Source organism: Leptosomus discolor, chromosome 14 (assembly GCF_034619465.1).
Source record: "Leptosomus discolor isolate bLepDis1 chromosome 14, bLepDis1.hap2, whole genome shotgun sequence".
Classification (NCBI taxonomy): domain Eukaryota; kingdom Metazoa; phylum Chordata; class Aves; order Leptosomiformes; family Leptosomidae; genus Leptosomus; species Leptosomus discolor.
This window is the reverse complement of record NC_141404.1, coordinates 10,209,831-10,230,841: the sequence shown is the minus strand read 5'-3', so window position 1 is coordinate 10,230,841 and position 21,011 is coordinate 10,209,831. Positions and strand designations below refer to the sequence as shown.

Below are 21,011 nucleotides of genomic sequence, written 5' to 3'. Positions count from 1 at the left end.
CATATGTTGGAAAACTGTTGACGTGCACAAACACATATACACGCTCCAGACCATGCTTTTAGGCAGATGATAACAACTGTCCCTTCTTGACTCCACTTGACAGCCAATGTAAAGAGCAGTACTAAGGCTGGTTCCGAAAGGATTTGCTTCTCTGTCCTCTAGCATGCTAGCCAGTGAGAAGAAATAATCTATCAACCAGGTATACTGACAGAAGGCTCAAAAAACCATGAAGATCTCCAGAAACGAAGATCTCATTTCTTACGTTTTCTTTCTAGAGAGCATTCTGATAATGTTAACAGGATTCATCACTGATATTTCTCAGCACAGTGCAACTCTGTTGTACCTACATATATGGAATATCTATCTAGAACATCTATCTAGGTATTCTGTTATACCTATCTTGAGTGAAAAGGCATCAGTCCAGTCTCCCTGCTCTTTGCATCATGTCAATACTAAACTGAAAAGTAAATGCTTAAAGTAATGTGTAACAGAACGTTTTTGATAATTTTTTTTTCTTCTGGTTTTGTAACATACATTTGCCTAGAGATTTTTATTTTTTTTTTACTGTGAAACTGCAGTGATCCCACAGCTGGATAAATAATAGGACAAATAGAAGGATTTTAAATGTAATGTAAAATGCACATTAGGGAGTCTTAAGAAGTGGTGCATAAAGATGCTGACAGCAGATTCTAGTGGTATCTTTTTGTTGTAGTGTTTACTTAAATCAGCAGATTATCTCTAACCTGCTAAATATAATCTAATGTTAATAACATATTTAGGATATCTGTTCCCTAACACATATATAGGAGATTATTGCAGGGAATAATAAGGTTAAACACATTCTTGATACAACACACTGGCACCTGAGAGTACAGTTTTCAGAATGGATTATTTGATCAGTATATTTATATAGGCAAGTAACATTGGAGTACAATGTAAAGATGCCGCAAAAGGAATACATCTGCATAATATGGAAATTATATATATATATATATATATATATATATATATATAGGGCCAGTTGTAACTGAATACTTGGTAAAAGGACAACTCACAGTTTTCCTGGGTGTGTGTGTGAATTAGTCTGTCATTCACTCCCACATACCTGAGAGAGCTGGCCTCTTTAAAGTCTATTTTGTAATTTATATACACCTTGAAGTCTAAAATATGATTTTTCAGTTTAACAAATTCTCCCTGTGATTGTTCTTCTTTAAAAAAAAAAAAAAAAAAGGAAATTGCATGTATTTTCTATGCAAACTAGAGCAGCTGAAGTAAGCTTTGATAATATGATGAAGAAACAGATAGTTTAGATGGCTGAACAATAGGATTGCTTTCCTACATAAACAATGCAAGTATTTCAACACACAAAATGACCATAAGTGAAAAAGACCAGATATCTCATAAAACCCAATTATCTCACTTGTTTCTGTCATAATGTTTAGCTCAAGTTTAAAAAAAACCCACACTTGCACAGCAAGATCAGAAATAGATCCTCCATGCAAAGCCTGAACCTGGATCAAATTTTCAGTCTTCATCTCATTGCAAAGGATATTTTAGTATTAGGTCTGTTGGTTATCATTAATTACTTTTTGACAGCTGCATGCAAAGGACAAAGTCTTGACTCATTAGTGTTAACAGGAATATTACCATTAAATTCAATGGAGTGAAGATTCTGCTCTAGGGATCAAGATTTAATAAGTTTATTCTCACTGAGGTGTTCTTTATAGGACATAAAATTCCATTTGTTTCAATGGGGTCATTTTATAATGCTAGTGTTATTCATAATGAAAGCAAAACCAAAACCTAACATTAAAGGACACATAAAAAAACCCACACACAAAAAGCTAAAGACAAAAATAACAAAGATAAGGGCAACATTCTGATGCCTATTATATGAGAGAATATAGAAATATTTAAGGAAATAATATTTTCACATATAGCGCACCTTTAAGGTCCAGTGCGGACAGCTATGCATTGCTCAAAATGTTTTCCAACAGAACTCTGGTCTCTATGTCCACCAGCACACCGAAGCCCAAGGGAGGCATGGTCTGCTGGCAGAGTGGTAAGTACAGATCTCTAGCACATATACTGAGGGAAGCTGCCCGCACTCCCAGGGAAACCAATAAAAATCAGCTCTGTATTCAACAGTCCTTGTTTCTGTCTTCCTGCCTACATCCACCCTAAGCAACTTTTCTGTGCCCTGACAGTGTAAGAGGATAAAGGCTACTTCTCGCTGACTTCAGGACTTTTCACTACAGTTGCATTCCTCTGGGACAAGAAAACAGTCATGAACAGATAAAATTTTCTTGGCAGCTGGCATACAGTCATGGAGTTCATTCCCTGATGATGTTGGAACAGTCACAAATCCCAGCTCGTTAAGAATAAAATGTAAAAATCCCTTATTTTCACCTACCTGTTCCACAGTAATAATAATAATGAGAATAACAAAGCCATCCCTCCTAGGACATGAGGAGAAACTGGAGATCCTTTACTGTGATTACTCTTAGAGCTTGTAAAGGTGTTCTGATACCATGGTGATGAACTCATTATAATTGCCAAGATAGACGATGGATCCAGCTGGCACTTCTCCCTCCTCCCCCACACATCATGGTGCTCACCACAACAAGTTTACAATTTTTGTCCTAAAAATCTGTTGAGTCTTGTTGATCTTTAGGAATTTACTTGCAGAAAATGCAAAATGCTGTATTCACTTTGACTTTGTCTAGATTATATGAGAGGTGCATGGTTTTCTTTTTTTCACAAATGACACCCATATGGTATATCATTCTCTTAACAAAAAAACCTCCTAAAACCCTAGGTGATAGATAAATAAATGTGCAAAAAATATTTTGTATACCTATCTAGCTGCTCAGTCATCTCAGGCAAGTTTTACCCAGAGTGGGTAAATTATGTTTGTTCAGGTGAGATTTATTGTTCAGAAGCTCAATCAGAAAGTCCTCTAAGTTAACTTCTGCTTTGCACTTTTTCTGTTTACATAGGATTTATACAAGGATGAGGTTTTTTGGTTGGGTTTTGGGTTTTTGGTTGGTTGTTGGGGTTTTTTTTTTATCTAAAAGCTGAGATGAACACTTACTAGACTAGGCTATGTAAGAACTCAGAAATATTGCAATTCTCTTTTCTTCAAGAAAGGAAAAGTGTGAAATGTAATAGCAATCTCATTGGTTCACAAAACCTTTCTCAAAATATTTATTCAGCTCTAAGTTTCAAATAGGAAGAACAGCTATTTTAAATTTCCAAATTCTTAACAGCTGCATTGTACAAGAATGCCACTGCACTTTACACTACTTTGTGTCCTTGCAGGCAGCGTTGTTATAAGTCAAAGTCTGAGTGGGTATGGACAAGATGCTAAACTTTCACCTGCAGAACAAGATATTCTCAGGGGTAAGTGGAAGAAACTGCTGTTGCAGGGAAACCAGATGCCAGTCTCTGAAGTTTATAAATCTGTTATTCAGTGTATTAGGAGTTAAGTGTAAAACATTTTTGATTGAGAAATTAATTTTGAACGAATTTTAGCTACTGAAATACTTTATCTGTGTACATATCTGGATGCTTCCAAACAGCTATACTTCAAAAGCTGGATGTAGTAGTAAACAGTGGGAGAATATTAGCAGATGAAACTTTAATGGATCTAAATGGGACCACGTGAATTTCAGCTCTTTATTTGCTTCAGTTGCTGAAATCTGATTAATCAAAGTTTATCCAGAAGCAAATTAGCGCTAAAGTGTGAAAACTGGAGTTTTACACTACTAGCATAGCCTTATGCTAGCTTTTTTCATCCAGAGTCCAATTAAGCAAACCTTGCAGAAGACTTAAAAGCAAATATTCTCTGCTAGTTGTTAGTAAACAATTGATCATTCTTATTTTATTAAGACAAAGGGTGCTTGTATGCCCAATGAGAAGCTGAAGGGGAAAAATGGAGTGCAACACCAGAACTACACAGATTTCTTCTGGCTTTGGAAGCCAAGAGGAAAGGCTGGAAATTCTAGTACCAGTCTGTTTATGGTATCATTATTTCTGGCTGACGGCAAAGTAACATATGCTTCTTCAGGTCAGGGCTTCCCAGCCTGTTCCTAGACAAGCTTTCTGTCCTTATTTATGGTAGATGGACTTCAAGTGTTGTAGCACATCAAGTGCACAAACAGACTATGTACAGATCTCTCAATGCATAAAAATGCACAGTGGGAGGATCCCTACTACATTTTAGCAATACTGGCTTACAAATCTGCACTGGGAAAGAAATTTAGCCTTATACAAACAGTAAGTTCAGTCCCAAATAAATTCTCAAAAGGCGGCTTAGGGCAGGAAAAAGTTATGCACAGTCTTTATGCTGATTCTCTGCACAGATTCCTTCTTCTTCTTGCTAGATGAATGAAAAAACACTGACTTGTTTATATGGCTGTACATTTTATATTTAACAATATTTAAACGTTGACTATAGCTTGCCTGAAAATAAATATGTAAATATGTAACTTAACTGTTTCCAGTTAAGTTTGACCTTCTCTTGAGCCAAATTAGCCTTAAAGATTTCTAGAGAGGCAAACAGAATAGTTGCTTTCCCATCAGCATGTTCCAGCAAGGAATGTGACGCCCTCCATCTAGATAAGCCTGGAAATACAATATTATAATGAAAACTGTTTTGCCAAAATTTCAGCACTGGCAAATTCTCACACTTTTTGTAGAAATAATCAAAAAATATGGTGGCAGACGAGATAGGTTAGAATTGCTTGAGAACTGAAGGTAAAAAGGGACTGTCATTTTGGAATCAGGAATAAAAGAAATTTGTCATATACGGAAGTAAATATTGTAGTGAAGTACAGCTTGTTGATACAGTATTGCACATTTTGTATGTCAAATAGGCATAGTACATCAAGATCATCACCCACTGAATCAGATTCATCAATCACACTTTTTAGATACACAGTGTGTGTGTGTGTGTATATATATAGCGTACATACATAGATATGATTTTTCCCCAAAGCCAGTTACTGTATTCCAAATGCTTGACAATAAACTTTTTCCATAATGCCTGACTTTCAGAGAAGAATCTCAAATGCATCAGATACATAAGCTCTCTCTATAGGACATACAGAGCATTAGATGCCTCAGAAGGATGAACATAAAAGTCTGCATACTGGGTGGAAAACATGACAACCATCAATGAAGTGCTAATCACAGATGTCTCTCGCACCCAGTGCTCTTCTATGGAGGTTAAATAACTAGCAGAAGATAGCAAGCAGGTGCATTTTCCTAATCCATTCAAGAATCTGGACTCTGAATCCTACTTTCATCTTCTCAGCATAAGAACAACTTGTCCCTGGTTTCTTTCCATTGTTTTTGTTTTGTTTACTTAACAGAAACCATTAATAAGAGATGAAGAAGCTACTTCAGATTAATATCAGGAAGGACAGAAAAAGAAAGAAGAGGTCCTCTGTCGAGCAGAATATAACCTTGTTTACAGTTGTCATCGAAAGCCTAAATGTGAATCATTTGGACTTCACTTTGCTCTTCAAAACTGTAGTGGTAGGACAAGTATGAGTACTACACCAACACTAGATATACTCCACTGGCTCTCCAATCAGTGATTACTTGTTCACATTCAAGGCCCTTCTTCAAGGTTTTCATTGGAGTACAATATAATTCCTATGGCATCCGCAACTCAAAAGGTCACTGCATTCTCTAAAGACATTTTGAGTTATGGAACTCATCAAGAAATAGGAGTAAGGAGACACCCCTTGAAAGTCTAAGCCTAAACACCAAAGATCAAATTAATGTAATGTACCTTTTCCCTGAAAAGATTTCTCCCATTCATGCTAAGATAGTAACATAAAAGAGATTTATAGGGAAGAGATGTGCATAACCACCCATCTCACTGTGAATTCACATGTGCTACAGATTTAATTAAAAGTAAAAGTAAGTTTATATTTTCTTGATATAGTTAATTGGTAAATACCAACACCAATCAGCAATCTTGCTCATCTCTCTTTGACAGCCTTGGCTAGGCTGTTAATATGCAAACACCACCAGCCTACACTCTCCTAGGAATGATAAGCTCACATTTTTCTTATCTGATTTCTTTCCATTCAGGAGCCCAAATACTTAGGAATGTAGCATGATGATCTTTAAGGTCCCTTCCAACAAAAACCATTCTATGAAACCATTCTATGTTTTTGATTCATGCATGTAACTCTAAATGACAGCATATACAGTGTGTATGCCATAGCTTCAGTTACTAGGAAAGTTTTCAGTTTCCACTTATTTTAGTTTTTATTTCCTCCTAGGCACTTATATTCTTCCTAGCACGCTGAGCTCTTCTAATGTTTAGAAATATTGTGGAACTGCAAAAAAGGCACAGTCAATTAATTCCTTCATTTGAATAATTAAACATTTTAAATACTCCCTCCATACCTTATGTTCAGCTATAGATATATTATTAATAGTAGCTTGTACTGTGTTCTGCAAGAGAATGTTAGGCACATAATTCCTAGAACCTGGGGAGGAGAACATTTCCTGGCACTATGAATTTACCTACTCAATGACAAAGTTATCTTGTTCTAATTCAAACATGTTTCACACTGTAATAATTACACCGTATGAGTGTTGTGCGTTTTTTATGAAAAATTCAGCATAGTTAATTATTCAAAAATTGTTATGGTTGATGAATCCATCCCACTGTGTTCAACAAAAATGTTAATCGTGCTTCACTATTTTTAGGATGTTCCTGTTTTAGCATTCAATCCAGTAGCTTAGTCTATGAAGTAAGACCATTGCGTAAGTTCAAGACCATAGGTTTGTAGCCAGACCGCCAAATGGGTGTCTTTAACATGCCATGGCTAAACACGGTTCACTACATCTCTGCTTGTTGAGTGCATCCCTATAGACAAATGGCCTTCAGTCTCTATACTTCTTTGGCTTGGCATTATGCAATTTTCCCACTCTCAGAGCCACTCTTGAACAACAGTATTCAATAACTCCACCAGGCTTGTCGACCAAGCCTGACTGGGCTTCATAGTAGTAGGGTCTTTGTTTTATCAGATTTTAAAGCTACTGTGTCTGAAGCAAAAATGGATGGAGAGTTCATTTTGCAAGGTCACTGGGTAAATTTGCCATGGACTAAATTTGCTAAGCGCTGTATGTAGCACTCTTCTCATTCTTAGCCTACTGTTGTACAGAACACATAGCTTCTACACAGTCTCTACTGCATATGCTTGCAACCAACTGGCAAACACAAAATTATCGTTAATGGTTCCAAGTCATCTGGACAAGAAGCACTTTAGTTAATTTCTTTATTTTGCCTGCTGTACAGGGGACGTATCTATTGTGATCATCCTTCAACAAATTTAGGAATGTATTAATAAGACCAAGCAATATTTCCATCAATAAAACTTCAGTTCTCCATTGTTTTAAAACCAGAAAAAAATCAAAGAGTGGGAAAGCCACTTTTCTGTCATCAATTAAAGTATGCTTTTTTATATTTGGACATTGGACACTGTTACATTTTGTAACAGAGATTTGAAAAATATTGGAGCGTTAAAAAATTAAAAGAACACCACTATCAGAATACACACAGTGCTTGCTGTCATTGACTTAGTTGTTATGAATAAGCACAACTGGAAGAAATCTGAAAAAAATCATTGCAAACATAATGAAGGAGGAGTGTAGGTTGTAGTACAAAACAGGTGGATTACTTTTGCCTTGTAGGGCATGCAGTCTTGTCCTCACCTATTATTAATTTTGAAAGTAGAAGCTTTGTGGTGCACATTATGTCTTCACTCATAAGCCAGCCTCTGTGTGCCTCTACCTGTGCTCAGATTTGATCTTTATCTCTTTTACCCAAGGCCTGTAAAACACCTACAGATCTTTAGACCAGGAACCTGGGAGAAGTGGAAAATGTAATTTATTGCTGAGATAATACTGTTGAAAAATGGGTCCTTCTGGTTATCTAATACTATTATTAATGGAAAAGGAAAGGTCCTTGAAATTATGAGAAACAAAAACGCTAGACACAGCTAAAAGAGAGTCCATACTGAAATATAAAATAATGAAGTACTATTTAATTTTCAAATCATATTTCCTACAAATTAAACTAAGAGGTTTGTAATAGCAATAATTACCTGTTCAGCATCCTTCATCAGTCTCTGAACTCATTTTCTTCAGTCATTACTTGAGTGAAAAAAAAAATCTTAAATGGGTCACTTATGCTTAAATTAATCTGTGGTTTTCCCGGAGTACCTTCTTTATTCATCTCCAGCTTTAATTGTTGAAAAACATTTTGTTTTATAGAAATCTGTGGCAAAATAGACATATCCTTCGTAGTCATTCTGTTTCAGGAATTTCAGTGACTGCTATATTAGTGACATCACAGATGATAAAGTCAATTTTAAGATCTATTTCACATGCAAAACCTGACACAAAATGAGTAAATGCTAATGTGTAGAAGAGTTCTGTGAAGGTTTTAGGGGACGTAAATCATTCTCTAAGGCAGCAAAGATTCTCTCAACTGTTGATGCAATCTATTGGTAAGGCTGTATTTTGAGGGGAGAGTAGTGGCAGTCTGGGACCTGTGAAGGCAAATCAACAAGAAGGTTTACTTTCCTGGTTGATGTATAACTACAGTTTCCACTTGCACAGAGGACAGACAGTTCTGTGGTGTCAAACCTCACTCTGTAGCACAAGCTACAACTTTGCAAAGTGGTATGACAATTGTTCCTCTTTCACAGTTTTTCTGTAATCACTAAGACTATTGTTTTTCTCAGTAATCTGATGTCACTGTTTATGTCCAGTTTGTTGTATCCTGTCAGAATGGTGCTATACATGTGCTTCTCAAAAATATACCTGGTTATTCAAGTGAGCTGCAAAGCACCTGCCTGCTGAAATTTACGTGAAATTTATCCCCTTTTATGAAAGAAGATGAATTCTCTTTATACCAGAAAGGAAGAAAAAGGAAATACCATTTAAAAAAAAAAAAACAACCTGTTTGCATGCCACCTGTAATGTAAAAATGAGTTTTTCCAGACTGAAAATTAATTTTCTGCTTTGAGCAAGGAAACAAAGAGATTTGCCCAATATGTTTGCAATGCATTTGGAGTTAACCAATGTAACAGTAAAGCAAGAATGTCCTTGTTGTATGCCTAGTTGAAAAAACATCTAAGTGCTCTGATTGTTTATTAAATTTTAATACTTGAGGGACTGCTGCTTCTTCAGGTTTTTTTGGCAGAAATAGCAACTGTGGTTAATGATCATCTGGTTTTGTTTTTTTTTTTTTTTTCCCTAATAAAATGTCATTTATCAGCAAAGAAGGAGAAAGGAATCTGAGAGTCATGCATACAGATGCGTAAACTAAATACTGCTTCTTCTGCCAGATTGCTGCTTTTGCTTGTACATTAATGGAAAATCTGTTTGTTAAAAATACGAAAAGTCCAACCAGTCCAAATTTTAGATCTAGATGTGAATTAAAAGTTCTTAAATCTAGATTTTCTTCTTAGACCAAGTCCAATAGTATGTACCTGAACCCTGTATTACTTTACAAACACGCACACACATATATAAATACATACATATACTGAATAGTTTCTTCAAATCTATTTATATACCTAATTCCCTTCCACTTATGACTGGACAGGTCTTGGTGAGCAGCAGGAATCATAAACTTTAGATAGTAGGTAAATGCTGTCCAATACTGACTGCAATAATTCTGGAGAATATTTAAGACAGAAGGTTCTTATACAGTTCAGGATGAGGTAACAGTCAACCACAAATTTTCTGCATAATTTTGAAAGGAGGTACTTCAATTAAAGCCTTTATTTTTTCACCTAGCTCTAGCTCTGATGGACTCACATGCATTTTTTCTGTGCCTAGCAGTTTCAATACAGGCTCATGACTCAAACATCCATGGCTCTTCAGGAGTAGACACCTAATGTATCAAAAATATCCACCAGATCAAGTAATTTTTTCTAGTCTAGCACTCTCATTCACTGGAGTCATTACTGGTCATGACTTCTGAATTTGCCGGCAGCTCAGCTCCCAATTACTCAATGAAAGGTGCAAGTACTCAGTGTACCTGAAAATGAAATCTCAGGATGGGGAAATCCAAAATCAGAGGCACTGTGAATAAAGTAGAACAGTTGAATATTTGGCAGCATGCAAAATGAATGAGACTTCTTAGAAAAACAACCAGTAGATAGTAGATCTAGGTAGAACCTGTATCTGTGTCAGAAATGGGAATTCAGTGTGCAAAACAAATTGAGTTAAGTAGTGTGTTTAACTCATTACATTAACTTTTATATCTCTCATAGTTACTGTGATTCAAGGAATATATTACAGGTTTCTTGAACAAATGGAGCCTGCCCACACTAAATGAGTCAGATAAAAATCAATTACATTGTGGATTCTTAACTGTGGAAATAATCAATGTCATCACTGTTCTCTTCCTAGCAACAAAACATTGGTCCCAGTCAACCAATCTTTTTAAGTTGGTTTGTGCAAAACATTTTCAATATTTTTTTTATATTCTTTTGTGTCCCTTTGAAAATAGAAAGTTATTTGGTATCAAGGCCAAATACTAACAGGACCTTTTTTTGACATGGGTAAGGACTCTTTAGAGTAGTAATTCATTTATGTTCATATAGAATGTCAAAGGAGCAGATCATAAGTTTTACCGTATTCTGTAATGTTTTAGCCTCAGATCACTCTGTTTATTTATACTGGCATAATCATCCTGGAGTCTTTTACTCTCAGCAATGGAATGGAGATAGAGACAGAGTGGGCTTGTACAAGGTACTACTGTAAGTTTTCCAAACTTACAAATTTTTATCCATTAGCTGTTCTGGGGAGAATAGGAGGGGTATCATATGCCAAACCTTCTAAAATGTTACATCTGGTAGGAATGCTGTCCTGTAATAGGATTTATGGGAGCTGGACGAAGAGATTAACAGCAAAGAGACTTGGTACGTTGTAGGCATTATTTATTTTCAGCGTGTGTAAGTCCATATTATCTCTAAAGAAATACAATGGTGTGATCCTTTTTATATCATCAGCTTTTATCAATTCCCATTATTTTCTGTAATTTATTCCTCAAGGACTCATATATATCAGCATGCACTGAAAAGAGATGTTGATAATCCTGTGTGTGTTGTTTACACCTCCAATCTTCATTGGATTCCCTGAATTCCAGATGGCAGATGGTTATCCTATCCTATCCTATCCTATCCTATCCTATCCTATCCTATCCTATCCTATCCTATCCTATCCTATCCTATCCTATTCTATTCTATGTATAAGATTTAAATGGTTTATTTTCAAATCTGCATGTCTGTGCTTTGCAATTTTAATTCCAATGTCTAGACCAACCTGGTTCTGTCCTTTTCACCTTTTGTATTCTTCCAGTTTTGCAATTTATTGTCTTCTTGTCATTTGCTGAGAATAGAGAAAGGATTCCCTCCTTCAACCACTGCTTTGACTATTTTGCTTTTCATATGAATTGCTCATCAGAGATAGCAAATTTTAAAATTATTTACTTGTTTTATTAGTACTTTAGCTAGGTCTCTCAACATGCCTGCAATCATACTTTAAATTGCAGTAAGAAATAGAGTCTCTGCTACTGGATTTTTCAGAACTTCCAAGTTGTTAAGAACAGTAAGGATTGGCAGCATGATCTAATGTATACTAGAATAAGTCTTAGAAGATCTGGACTCCTCAAACCTGCACTATTCTAATCACAGTCATTACTAAGCTAAACCTTATATAAGCATTCCCTTTTCAATGCTTCCATTTCTCACTTTTTATCTATCTTATTTTCAATATACTGCATGCTCTTCCAGATCGGTATATTCTCCTCTGTATGCTCACACTAACTTTTTAAAATCAGTAAAATTATTCTCAATTTATACTCTATAAAGAAGACCAGACACGTGGTACTGTAAATTATTTATTCAGTGTCATTATATTCATGACACTTTGTATAACAAATCAAGTCCTACGACAAAATTCTGCTGCTTTATCTAGGCCTCATCTGGAATAAGTCCATGAAAATCTATAATTAAACTAACATAGATCAGTAGTAACTTTAAACGATTTAGTCATAGTAAAATGAGTTTAGCTGTATAGCATTTGGTCCATGGTCTTGGCTTCAAAAATGCATTCAAATTTGGCAGAGTAAAGGAAGAAGGAGAGAGCAGAAATACCCCTCCTGCACACACACTCCCATCCTCAGTTCTCACGTTTATGTGCAAATGTTCCTTTATTTCTGCAGATGAAAAGACTTCTGCACTCAGTCTGCAAAATCAGAAGAAAATTGTGTTTAAATTACAAAATGGAAATTTATTGTGGCATCCTCATTACAGTAGACAATACTCAAGCTGATGTAATATCAGAGGATGCCGTTTGAAGAGGAGGCAACATAGGCACGCTACATACTCACCATACTCATCACCTAGAGAGAGCTGAGCATCCTGAGGCTCATCTATGACCCATCCTGCAAAGACATCAAATACAGTTCTGAAAACAGTTTTGTAGAAGAGAGCCCCCTACACATGCCTAGAAAAGAATGCTGTGAAATTAGAGAGATTTAGAAAAATCTAGAAGATCTCAGGATCCACGTCTCTGCCAGGTCTGATTCAGATTATTCACTTCTTTCAGATGTGCATAACTTAAGAAAAATGGTTGCCTTTAGCAACACATCCAGGTTAAGACAGGTAATTCAGTGTGCTGATCACAAGCTCACGGCCTTATGCTACAAAACTACAGTATGCTATCTTGCCAAAACAGTAATGTTCTCTCTACGCTTTTTGACCTGATCTTGGTAGTATTTCACTTGCAAAATTCATCCTGAGTTTAGCTGAAGTCATGCAGCAGTCATATGTTCTGGTATATGACTGCTCAACCCTATTAAGCAAATGAGAAGAAAAGGCAAAAGAAACAGAAAAGGTCAGAAATCTCTTTGGATCTTTTAGCCAATTATTCTTACACTAGCATGAGCGGTTCCAGCATTAGACCATGATCACCTGTTCCTACAGTGGTGTTAGGATATTTAGATAGGCTGCACCTGAGAGTCAAAAATGCACTTTAGTATTTACTTGCTTAACGTACCAAATGCTGCCTCATAAAGAGGGGAATTGACAAAAAATTTAAGAAAGATCTCCTCTAGTGCTTTCCATCTCATGATCATCAAGCAGTTTACAAGCAGGAAGGAAACTGTTTTCATTTGTGGATAAGAATACCCCTATTTTACAGATGGAAAAATAATCCAGCCGTACGAATGTGTTTTAGTTGATAACAGGAGTTATCTAGTGCTTCGCTACGGATTTCACAAGGTGAACAAAGAGGCACCTGGAATTGTACATGTCACATGGTGCAGAATAACGGCTGTTTGACTGGGAAATTGCAACCATATTATCCTTCCTGTATTGCTAGGTCGAAACGGAACTCCAGTCCAGAAAAGATTAAGAAAACATTGCCTTGCAAGGGTCACCCATGTATTTCAGTCACTACCTGACTGTGCAGCCTAATGCTCAGAAAAATGGAGGCCATGTGGTCCATGGCAGCTGCCCACCACACTACCTGCAGCCATGGGCAAGGCCAAGCTGGAGGCAGCCGGGCTGGGGTCAGTGAGAGCAGGCGGTGGGGGCAAAGAAACACTGAGCCTTCGCTCTTTTCACGTAACTTTTTTTTCTTTTTCAAAGAGCAGTTGGTGGTGATGTCTAACTTTGTGAGTGCAACTAACACCAGAAACCTGATCTGGAGAACATCCCTTCAAGGTAGAGGAAGTCTGACAATGCTTCTAGATGGCATTGGTTTACTTCCGTTCACAGGTTAGGAAAAAGTTGAAAACGAAGGAAATCTATTACTTTTTTTATGATTACTCATTTAAAAGCCAGCAAGTTCCACTCCCAGAGGCTGTGCTCTGACCCGCAGACACCGCAGAGAACTCTGCCCTCGGCCGCCATGGCGCCGCGCCCCCCGCCTCCCGAACATGGCGGCGCCGGGGAGTCTCCCCGCAGCAGCACCCCCTTTCCGGGGCCGTGACCCCGCCTCTCTCCCAAGGGGAGCCGCTCCCTCCGTAGCTGCCTGAGCGCACTCCCAACCAACGGCCCAGCTTAGGCCAAACTCCCTCCCGGCCGCCAGCGTGCCCGGCTGCCGGGCCTCCGGCGGGGCTTCTCCCGTCCGCGCCCAAGCACCGCCCCCGGCGGAGGCGGTGCCGCCCCCTCGCCGGCCCGGGGCCAGGCGCCGGCTGTCGGCAGCGGTCGCACGGCGGGCGGGAGCTATGGCGGCGAAGGGGGACGCGTTTTTGAGAGCCCGGGGCAGGACTCTGACCGCCTTCCGCCAAGGTAGGCGCCGCGCCGAGGCGGGAGCGCCGGGCGGAACCTCGGCATAGGGCTGCGGCTTCCGGCGGGCTCTCTTCCCCGCCGCGCAATCGGGCGGGTGGTGCGGGAGGGGCGTGCGGAGGGGTGGCCCGGGGCTTTCCCCGGCGGCAGCGGGAGGAGTGCTTACTGCTGCGGAGGGGAGACGTAGGGCAGGCGCTCGGAGGGACTGGGGCAGGGCCCTGGGCCGTCTGCCGGCGCCAGGAAGCCCGTGATAGGCAGCCCCCTGCTCCGGGCAGCAGGCGGCCCTCGGCGTGCTGCTGCTGGGCGGTGGGGACTCGCTGAACGCGGGGCTGGGGCTGATCGGGGGACTGGGGCAGCCCGCTGTGCCCTGCTGTGCCGGGCCGCGCGAAGTCTCCGAAGTTTGTTACGACGTTAGCTGGAGAGCAGAGGCACGCTGAAGCGTTTGTCCCCGCGGTCCTGCCCGCCGCCCGTCCCCGGCGCGGGTGGCTCCGGCTCTCGTGGAGATGCCGGCAGTGTCCAACAGCAGATCCGGTTTGAAATGCTTGTCAGTGCTGCTAAACCTGCTCTTTGTAGCTTGTGAAGCTGTTGGTGCCAGCACTATGCTATCATGTGTTTGTACCTGTAGCGGTGACCTAACAGGTTACAGGTAGCTCACTGTTTATGTTACTTAAGGGAAGGTCAGGTGTCCCGTAAGGGATGCAACTAGGTGAGATCCCGGTTTCTTCAAGATGCTTCAGCTTCTCTCAGGGTGGAGGTCAGCAGGTAGTTACTCCCCTGGTGCCCCCACACTGTGCAGAGAAGGCACTGTTGACCCCCTCGGCTGGTAGTGCCCGAGTATATAGGTGAGCTCCATAGGAGACATCCTTCTAGAATTACCTCCTCCCGCGTGAATAAGGTAATGGGGCTGCTGCCAAGCCAAAGATGGCCGCCATCTGCCGGCTGATGGTTCTTGGCTTGTGGCTGGCCCAACAGAGATCTATGTGTATCTCACCTGTTTGTAAAATTCTCTCAAGGATGGAGGTTCTAGGTTTTTCAGGTGCATAACTAGCTCTGTGTTAAGAAGTCTTTTCCTGTTGTCGCACATGGAAGGTATTTTATTTCCTTGTATTTGTTTATAAATTACAAATTGTATTGGTTTAGTGAGGTGGGCAAGGCTATTCAATCCCAACAATTTTGTGGTATATTCTTGGGTTTCATTGGAAATATTTGGCTTTGCTTGTTGCAAAATAAAGAAAAATCACCAACTCTGAGCATGTGAAGTATATGTATACAGTCATTCTGGCAACCTATTAATTACAGATGGTGTGGTTGGTTTGGAACAGAATGCCTAGCATTTGTTGAGGGGACAGATGGCAGACGAGCCATCTAGTTATATCAGCCGTATCATGAAATTGTAACAAAAGGAGTGTTCAACGGCAGCGTAAAAGTTTCTGAACAAAAGCTTTATCTAAGTACTTCTTGAAAATTGCCTTAAACATGGAAGGAAAAAATGTGATTTGGGTATCGGTTTTCCAGGTGTGTTTGTTTCTCCTGGAGTGAACTTGTTTGGTGTTCTTTAAATATTAATTAAGACTTTTTATTACCAACTGGTTGTTTTTAATCTTGCTCAGGACTTTTTAGGCTATCATAGTCTAGCTACCATCTTCGGGTACAATGTGTCTTTGTCAGTAATTTACTTAGCTCTTTCTGAAGAGGCTAAAGTTCAACACCTTTTAGTAACTAAATGATTGGGAAAAACCAGAACCAAGGGCTGATAAAACTGAGGCAAAGTTTCTTGCAGTTTAAGATGAAAATCAGTTATCTGTGTTTCGTTGTTTTCTTCACTCTTTGAGTTTCACTCCTTCTATTAGGTAGCTAAACAAAATGTTTACTACCACTGCTATGGCTTGGCACACTTTTCTTTTAAAATTTGAAAGCCACCATTGAGAGCTTAATTTCCTTTTTGTCTTACTACACTTTCTGCAGAATCACTCTTCCACACCCAGTTCCTTAATAGTAAGGGGGAACAGTCTGCTTTCACATGATGTGGAGGTTATACCTGTAACGGGCTCTAATCTGCTCTTGATATGTGACACATGTGAATCAGAAGCTCAAGGTTAGGGATCTAAATTATCCCTGTAATCAGTGGAGTGTAGTAGCAAGCAGTGCCTAAATACCCTACTTTATTGGTGAGAGACCTCTGTATTGCTTTGGCTTTACTTTTTTAATAAATTCTCTGGCTTTTCTATGCATATGAGATTATGCTTAGGATACCTACTACTTTTATTAGTATTTTAGTGAAGAAACAGGACCATATGCTTGGGTAAATTCTGTCTTCACCACTTCTCCCAAAAAGCCGTGGGGTGTTTTTGTTTTGGTTTGGGTTTTTGGTTTGGTTTTGTTGTGGGATTTTTTGTCCCAAGTATACCAGTAGCATGCTATACAAAGAATTTCTGTGGAAGTAGGTGAGCACTTTTTTCAAGTAGCTGAACAAGTGATAGTACCATGAACTCAACTGCTTGAGAAGTGTCTCTGTTTTGAACCTGTCTTTTGCTATTTTTAGCTGATGGTTCCAAAACCTTCATCTGGAAGAGGCAGATAACCAGCACTGCATACTCGTGTTCTCAGTTCCACAGGTGATTTTTTTGTTCCTCTGTCATGACTTCATCACCAATCTTCTGTAAGCTTTTTAAGCTTATTCAGTTGCTTCTCATTTTTTATTTTACTCCGTTCCTTTCCTATCTCTGCTTTTTTGCCACGACTGAATGTTAAGGTGACTTTTCCTTGTAGTACTTGGTTAGAACTCTCATTGTTTATATGAAGTCAGTGGTGATATTCCCATGTGCACTATCTTGCACTTTTTGGCATTGAAGTTCATCTGCTTTCTTGAACAGTCGCTGCGTAATTAAGTCTCTTCCCAGTTCTTCACATCCAGGCCTTATTCTCATACTGCCAAGTGGCTTCGTTTTAGCAAAGTTCATTTCCTTGCTATTCAGTTGCTGTTACAGATTGTTTTGAATTTGTTGAATAACATAGGTCCCAGTACAAATTCCAGTGAGATCTGTGTGTCTTGTCCATTTCTTTTTTTTCTTACCAGTCCTTTATGCATGTGAGGACTTTTTGTATTTCAAGACAGCTTGTCTTAAGAGTCTTTGGTGAGCAAATGTCAGATACCTCTTGGAGATGGTATCAAGTGGATTTCTCTTGTCCATGTAAAAGCTGGCGATTACTCTTTCTGAAGAATGAGTAAGTGCAGTAGTTACTGTCTTTGTTACCATTTCCATTAACTTGACTGTACAGATGCCAGTTTTGCAGTCAGTAGGGACCAGGTGGCTCAGGAAACCTTTTCAACTGTAGGTGTGATACTGGCCGTCTTCCTGCTCCTCTGGTGCAAAGGCAATTTTAAGCAAGAGGTGACTCCCCAGGGGTTAGCTGTTTTTTCACTTTTGAGTTGTTCTGTGGATGCCACCTATCAGAGTGGTTTGTTATTTTTCGTGTCTATCTGTGGAATCATCTACTGGTATTTTGATTTGAGACAGGTGTGATGCATTCTCTGTAAGGAAGAATTCTGACATCAGATCTTCACAAGTTCCTTCGCAATAAACATGGGTACAAAAAAAAAAAAAATTCGCAGTTTTTCTGCTCTGCCTTTGTTTTTGACACATTGCATGTCAAGACAACATCTTGCATGTCCAGAACATCTGCTGGCCTCAGTGAGTGTCTGGCAGGCTTCCTACTACTAATTCTTCTAAAAAGGGCTTTATTAATTTTCAGATTTATGTTATTTCCAGTTGTTCTTCATGTTTTTTAGCTTAACTTCTTGGACTTTTGTATCTAACCTTCCAGTGTAAAAAATCTTTTCTGCTTTCTTTACTTGGATGCTTTAGCTTTTTGAAGGGTGCTGTCCTGCTCTTACTAGCATCTGTATGGCTGCTGTTTATGTTGTTCAGCCAGTCACGATTCTTTTTGGTCTTTCTGAAGTTCTTGGTAAATGCAGTGCCTGTGGTTTGAGCCTCTGGGATAGTGTCTTTGAATAGTTTCCATGCTGCCTTCTAGGATTTTTTCACTTTCTAAAAGCATCATAATTACATGTAATTAGCCCTCCTTTGAAATTAAACACAACCACAGTTGATTTCTTATTTTTTCTTGCTTTTTCTTCCTTTCAGTGTTGGACCTTGGCATGTTACGATTACCGTTCTAGAGCTCTTCAACAGTAATATTTTTGGGCACTGATCAGAACTGCTTCCCAGCTAGCAAATTCCATTCCCAATACTGTCTCCAGCTCTCATATGAATTAGGCAAATTTTTACGTGGGTTTTGAGTAACTTTCTGTGACTTCACCTTGTCATTATGCAAGCCACCCCCCTTCACACCTACAGTCTTGGGCTGTAAAGTTTCTGTAATGAGTTTATATGTTAAATTTGGGGGTGGGCATAAAGGAATGACTAGAGTTTAGCATTCTGTAGCCCTCAGTACAAATAAACTGAGGGGGCATTTCCTACCTTGATAGTTATCTAAGAAGTTTAAAAGTATCTTTTAAAAATAGTAGCACTGCCTATTTTTTTTGGAGAAACTGTATTCTGTCAGTTAGTGTTTCTTCTGGCATTATGTCTGTAGTTCAGGCTTGATGTACATAATTTCTACAATAATTATTCTTTTAAAGGGTTTTATTTTCTCTCTGAAAAAAATGTATTTTGATAGCAATTTGAAGGGGTTTTTTTCCCTGATGCCTAAAATTACGCCTTCCATAACAGGTTGCCTTAGTCATTCAGCAGAACCCTCTATAGTCATGTCTTTGGTAGTATTTCAGGTATGCGTGGAAAATATAGCTGAAAGGAATGCATATTTCATTAGATGGAAATGTTTTGTATTAGGACATACAGACAATAACGATGGTGGTTTTGAAGCCATAATTCTTGGTAATGTTTTAATATTAAACAAAAAATTATTAAGGATTTAGTGCAAGTCCTTTATTGTTTTTCAAGCTGTTCCAGGACTGAGAGGAATGAAAGCAAATTCTTTTAAAGGTAAACTGCAGAACAATTGCATGGAAAAAGTTTTTTGCCTTTTGTATTGTTTATAATGTATGAATACTGCCTTCGCTTAAAAGATTCCGGTTTTCCTTTCCTGCCTATAGCTGCTTTAGAAAACCTTCTTTTTGTAGGCAGAGACAGCTCAGAGCAGGGAACCATATACCTGTTTCTGCTCCTTTGTGATCTTTCAGAGAAGTGAAATCAATTCCCCTGGCAAATCCAACATGAGAATGAGGGCATTTTTTTTATTTATTACTGCCCATGGTATACTGAGCAAGCACTAGGGGTGTGTCTGCATCCATCCCCTCTGATGCGGTAGTGTCTATAGAGAGACTATGAACAGGAGTAACTTTTCGTAACTAATTTGTTTCCAGGAAATGCCGTAGAGTGTAGAGGAAGAAGAAAATGAATGTACTGTTGGAACTAACCAATGTACTTTTAAAAAAATCCCACCAGGGAAATACTGGAAATCCCACTGGTGCTACATGGCTGTCAGAGGCCAGCTTGCAGTGGTTTATATGAGCAATCTCTATACACGTGTGTTTGTGATCCTTGATGACGGGGGAAGAAAAGAGAGGAGAAATTAGGAAAAGCAAAAGGGGAAGAAATAAAGGCACGGCAAGATATCAGCTGTTGTCCTCTAGAAATGGTGAGGTTTGGCTTAAATCCCATCTAGGTCCTTGAAGTGTCTATTTGTGCATGATCACAATACATGGTTGAGGTTTTCTCTTGTGAATTGCTGCTGACTACTTTGGCCCTTCACAGAATTAATCCTTAGATAAAATTAGAAGCTGGCACCATTTTTCAGCCGATGCTACTAAAAATACATTGCATTGATCCTCTCTCCGTACTTTGGCATGCATGGGAGCAGAAAAAGAGTGGGAAGCTATTGAAGCTGAGGCATAACAACATGTTGTTAAGTTGGACTTCTTCCGTGGTGATCAGCTGTGCAGCTCTTGAGGAGGCCTGGGAACAAAATGGATTTGGAATAGGAGTTCTGTGTGGCTCAATGTGTAAGAGCAGCTCCACAGACATTACTTATCCTTCAGAAATGGCAACTGTATATACATCAGTTATCTGAGAAATCTGCTCACTTTTGTTTGGCATTTATGTTTTCTTATTGCTGTGGTAAATTCAGAAAGTTGCAAACAGTCTCTATGCTCATGGGGATGAAGAGCCAATTTGTAGGCATTCTCAGCTCCACTCAGTTTTCCGATGCAAGGGAGAAGGCAGAAAAAATTGTTTATTAATTGAACCCTAATCTTCTGTTGTTTTACCAAGTATGCATTTTGTCTAGTACAACTATGTAGCTCATCTAAAGGCTTGAAAATTGAAACTTTAGCAGGAAGGACGCCTTTGGTGTCATTCCCATAAAAGTTGTTGCTTGTTATGTATGAAGGGAAGATAGCTATTTAATTGAAACCCTACGGAGTAACATCTAGGACCTGAGTGATCACTGCAAAATGACTAGATGATCACTGCAAAAACAGCTGTTCTCCCTCCCACCACTAGTGCCCGATGCTTTGTTACTAACCCTCTGCCAGACTTTGGCGCTCCCCTAGCATAGCAACAGAATGATTTGTCTGAGCACTCTTCTTGTGATTCAGTGCAAAGTCCAAAAAAAATGGTTCAAACTTTTTTTTTTTTTGTGGTGCCTGAC

At 39.1% G+C, this 21,011-nt stretch overlaps 1 protein-coding gene across 1 annotated transcript in view; it reads left to right on the top strand.

Moving 5' to 3' along the window:
* Positions 1 to 14,278: 14,278 nt before the first annotated feature.
* Positions 14,279 to 21,011, top strand: part of CPPED1 (calcineurin like phosphoesterase domain containing 1) — a 47,751-nt gene continuing 41,018 nt past the window's right edge. The window contains exon 1 of the mRNA XM_086473238.1: positions 14,279 to 14,342. Coding sequence (XP_086329364.1) covers positions 14,279 to 14,342 — 64 coding nt within the window. The remainder of the gene's footprint in view (positions 14,343 to 21,011) is intronic.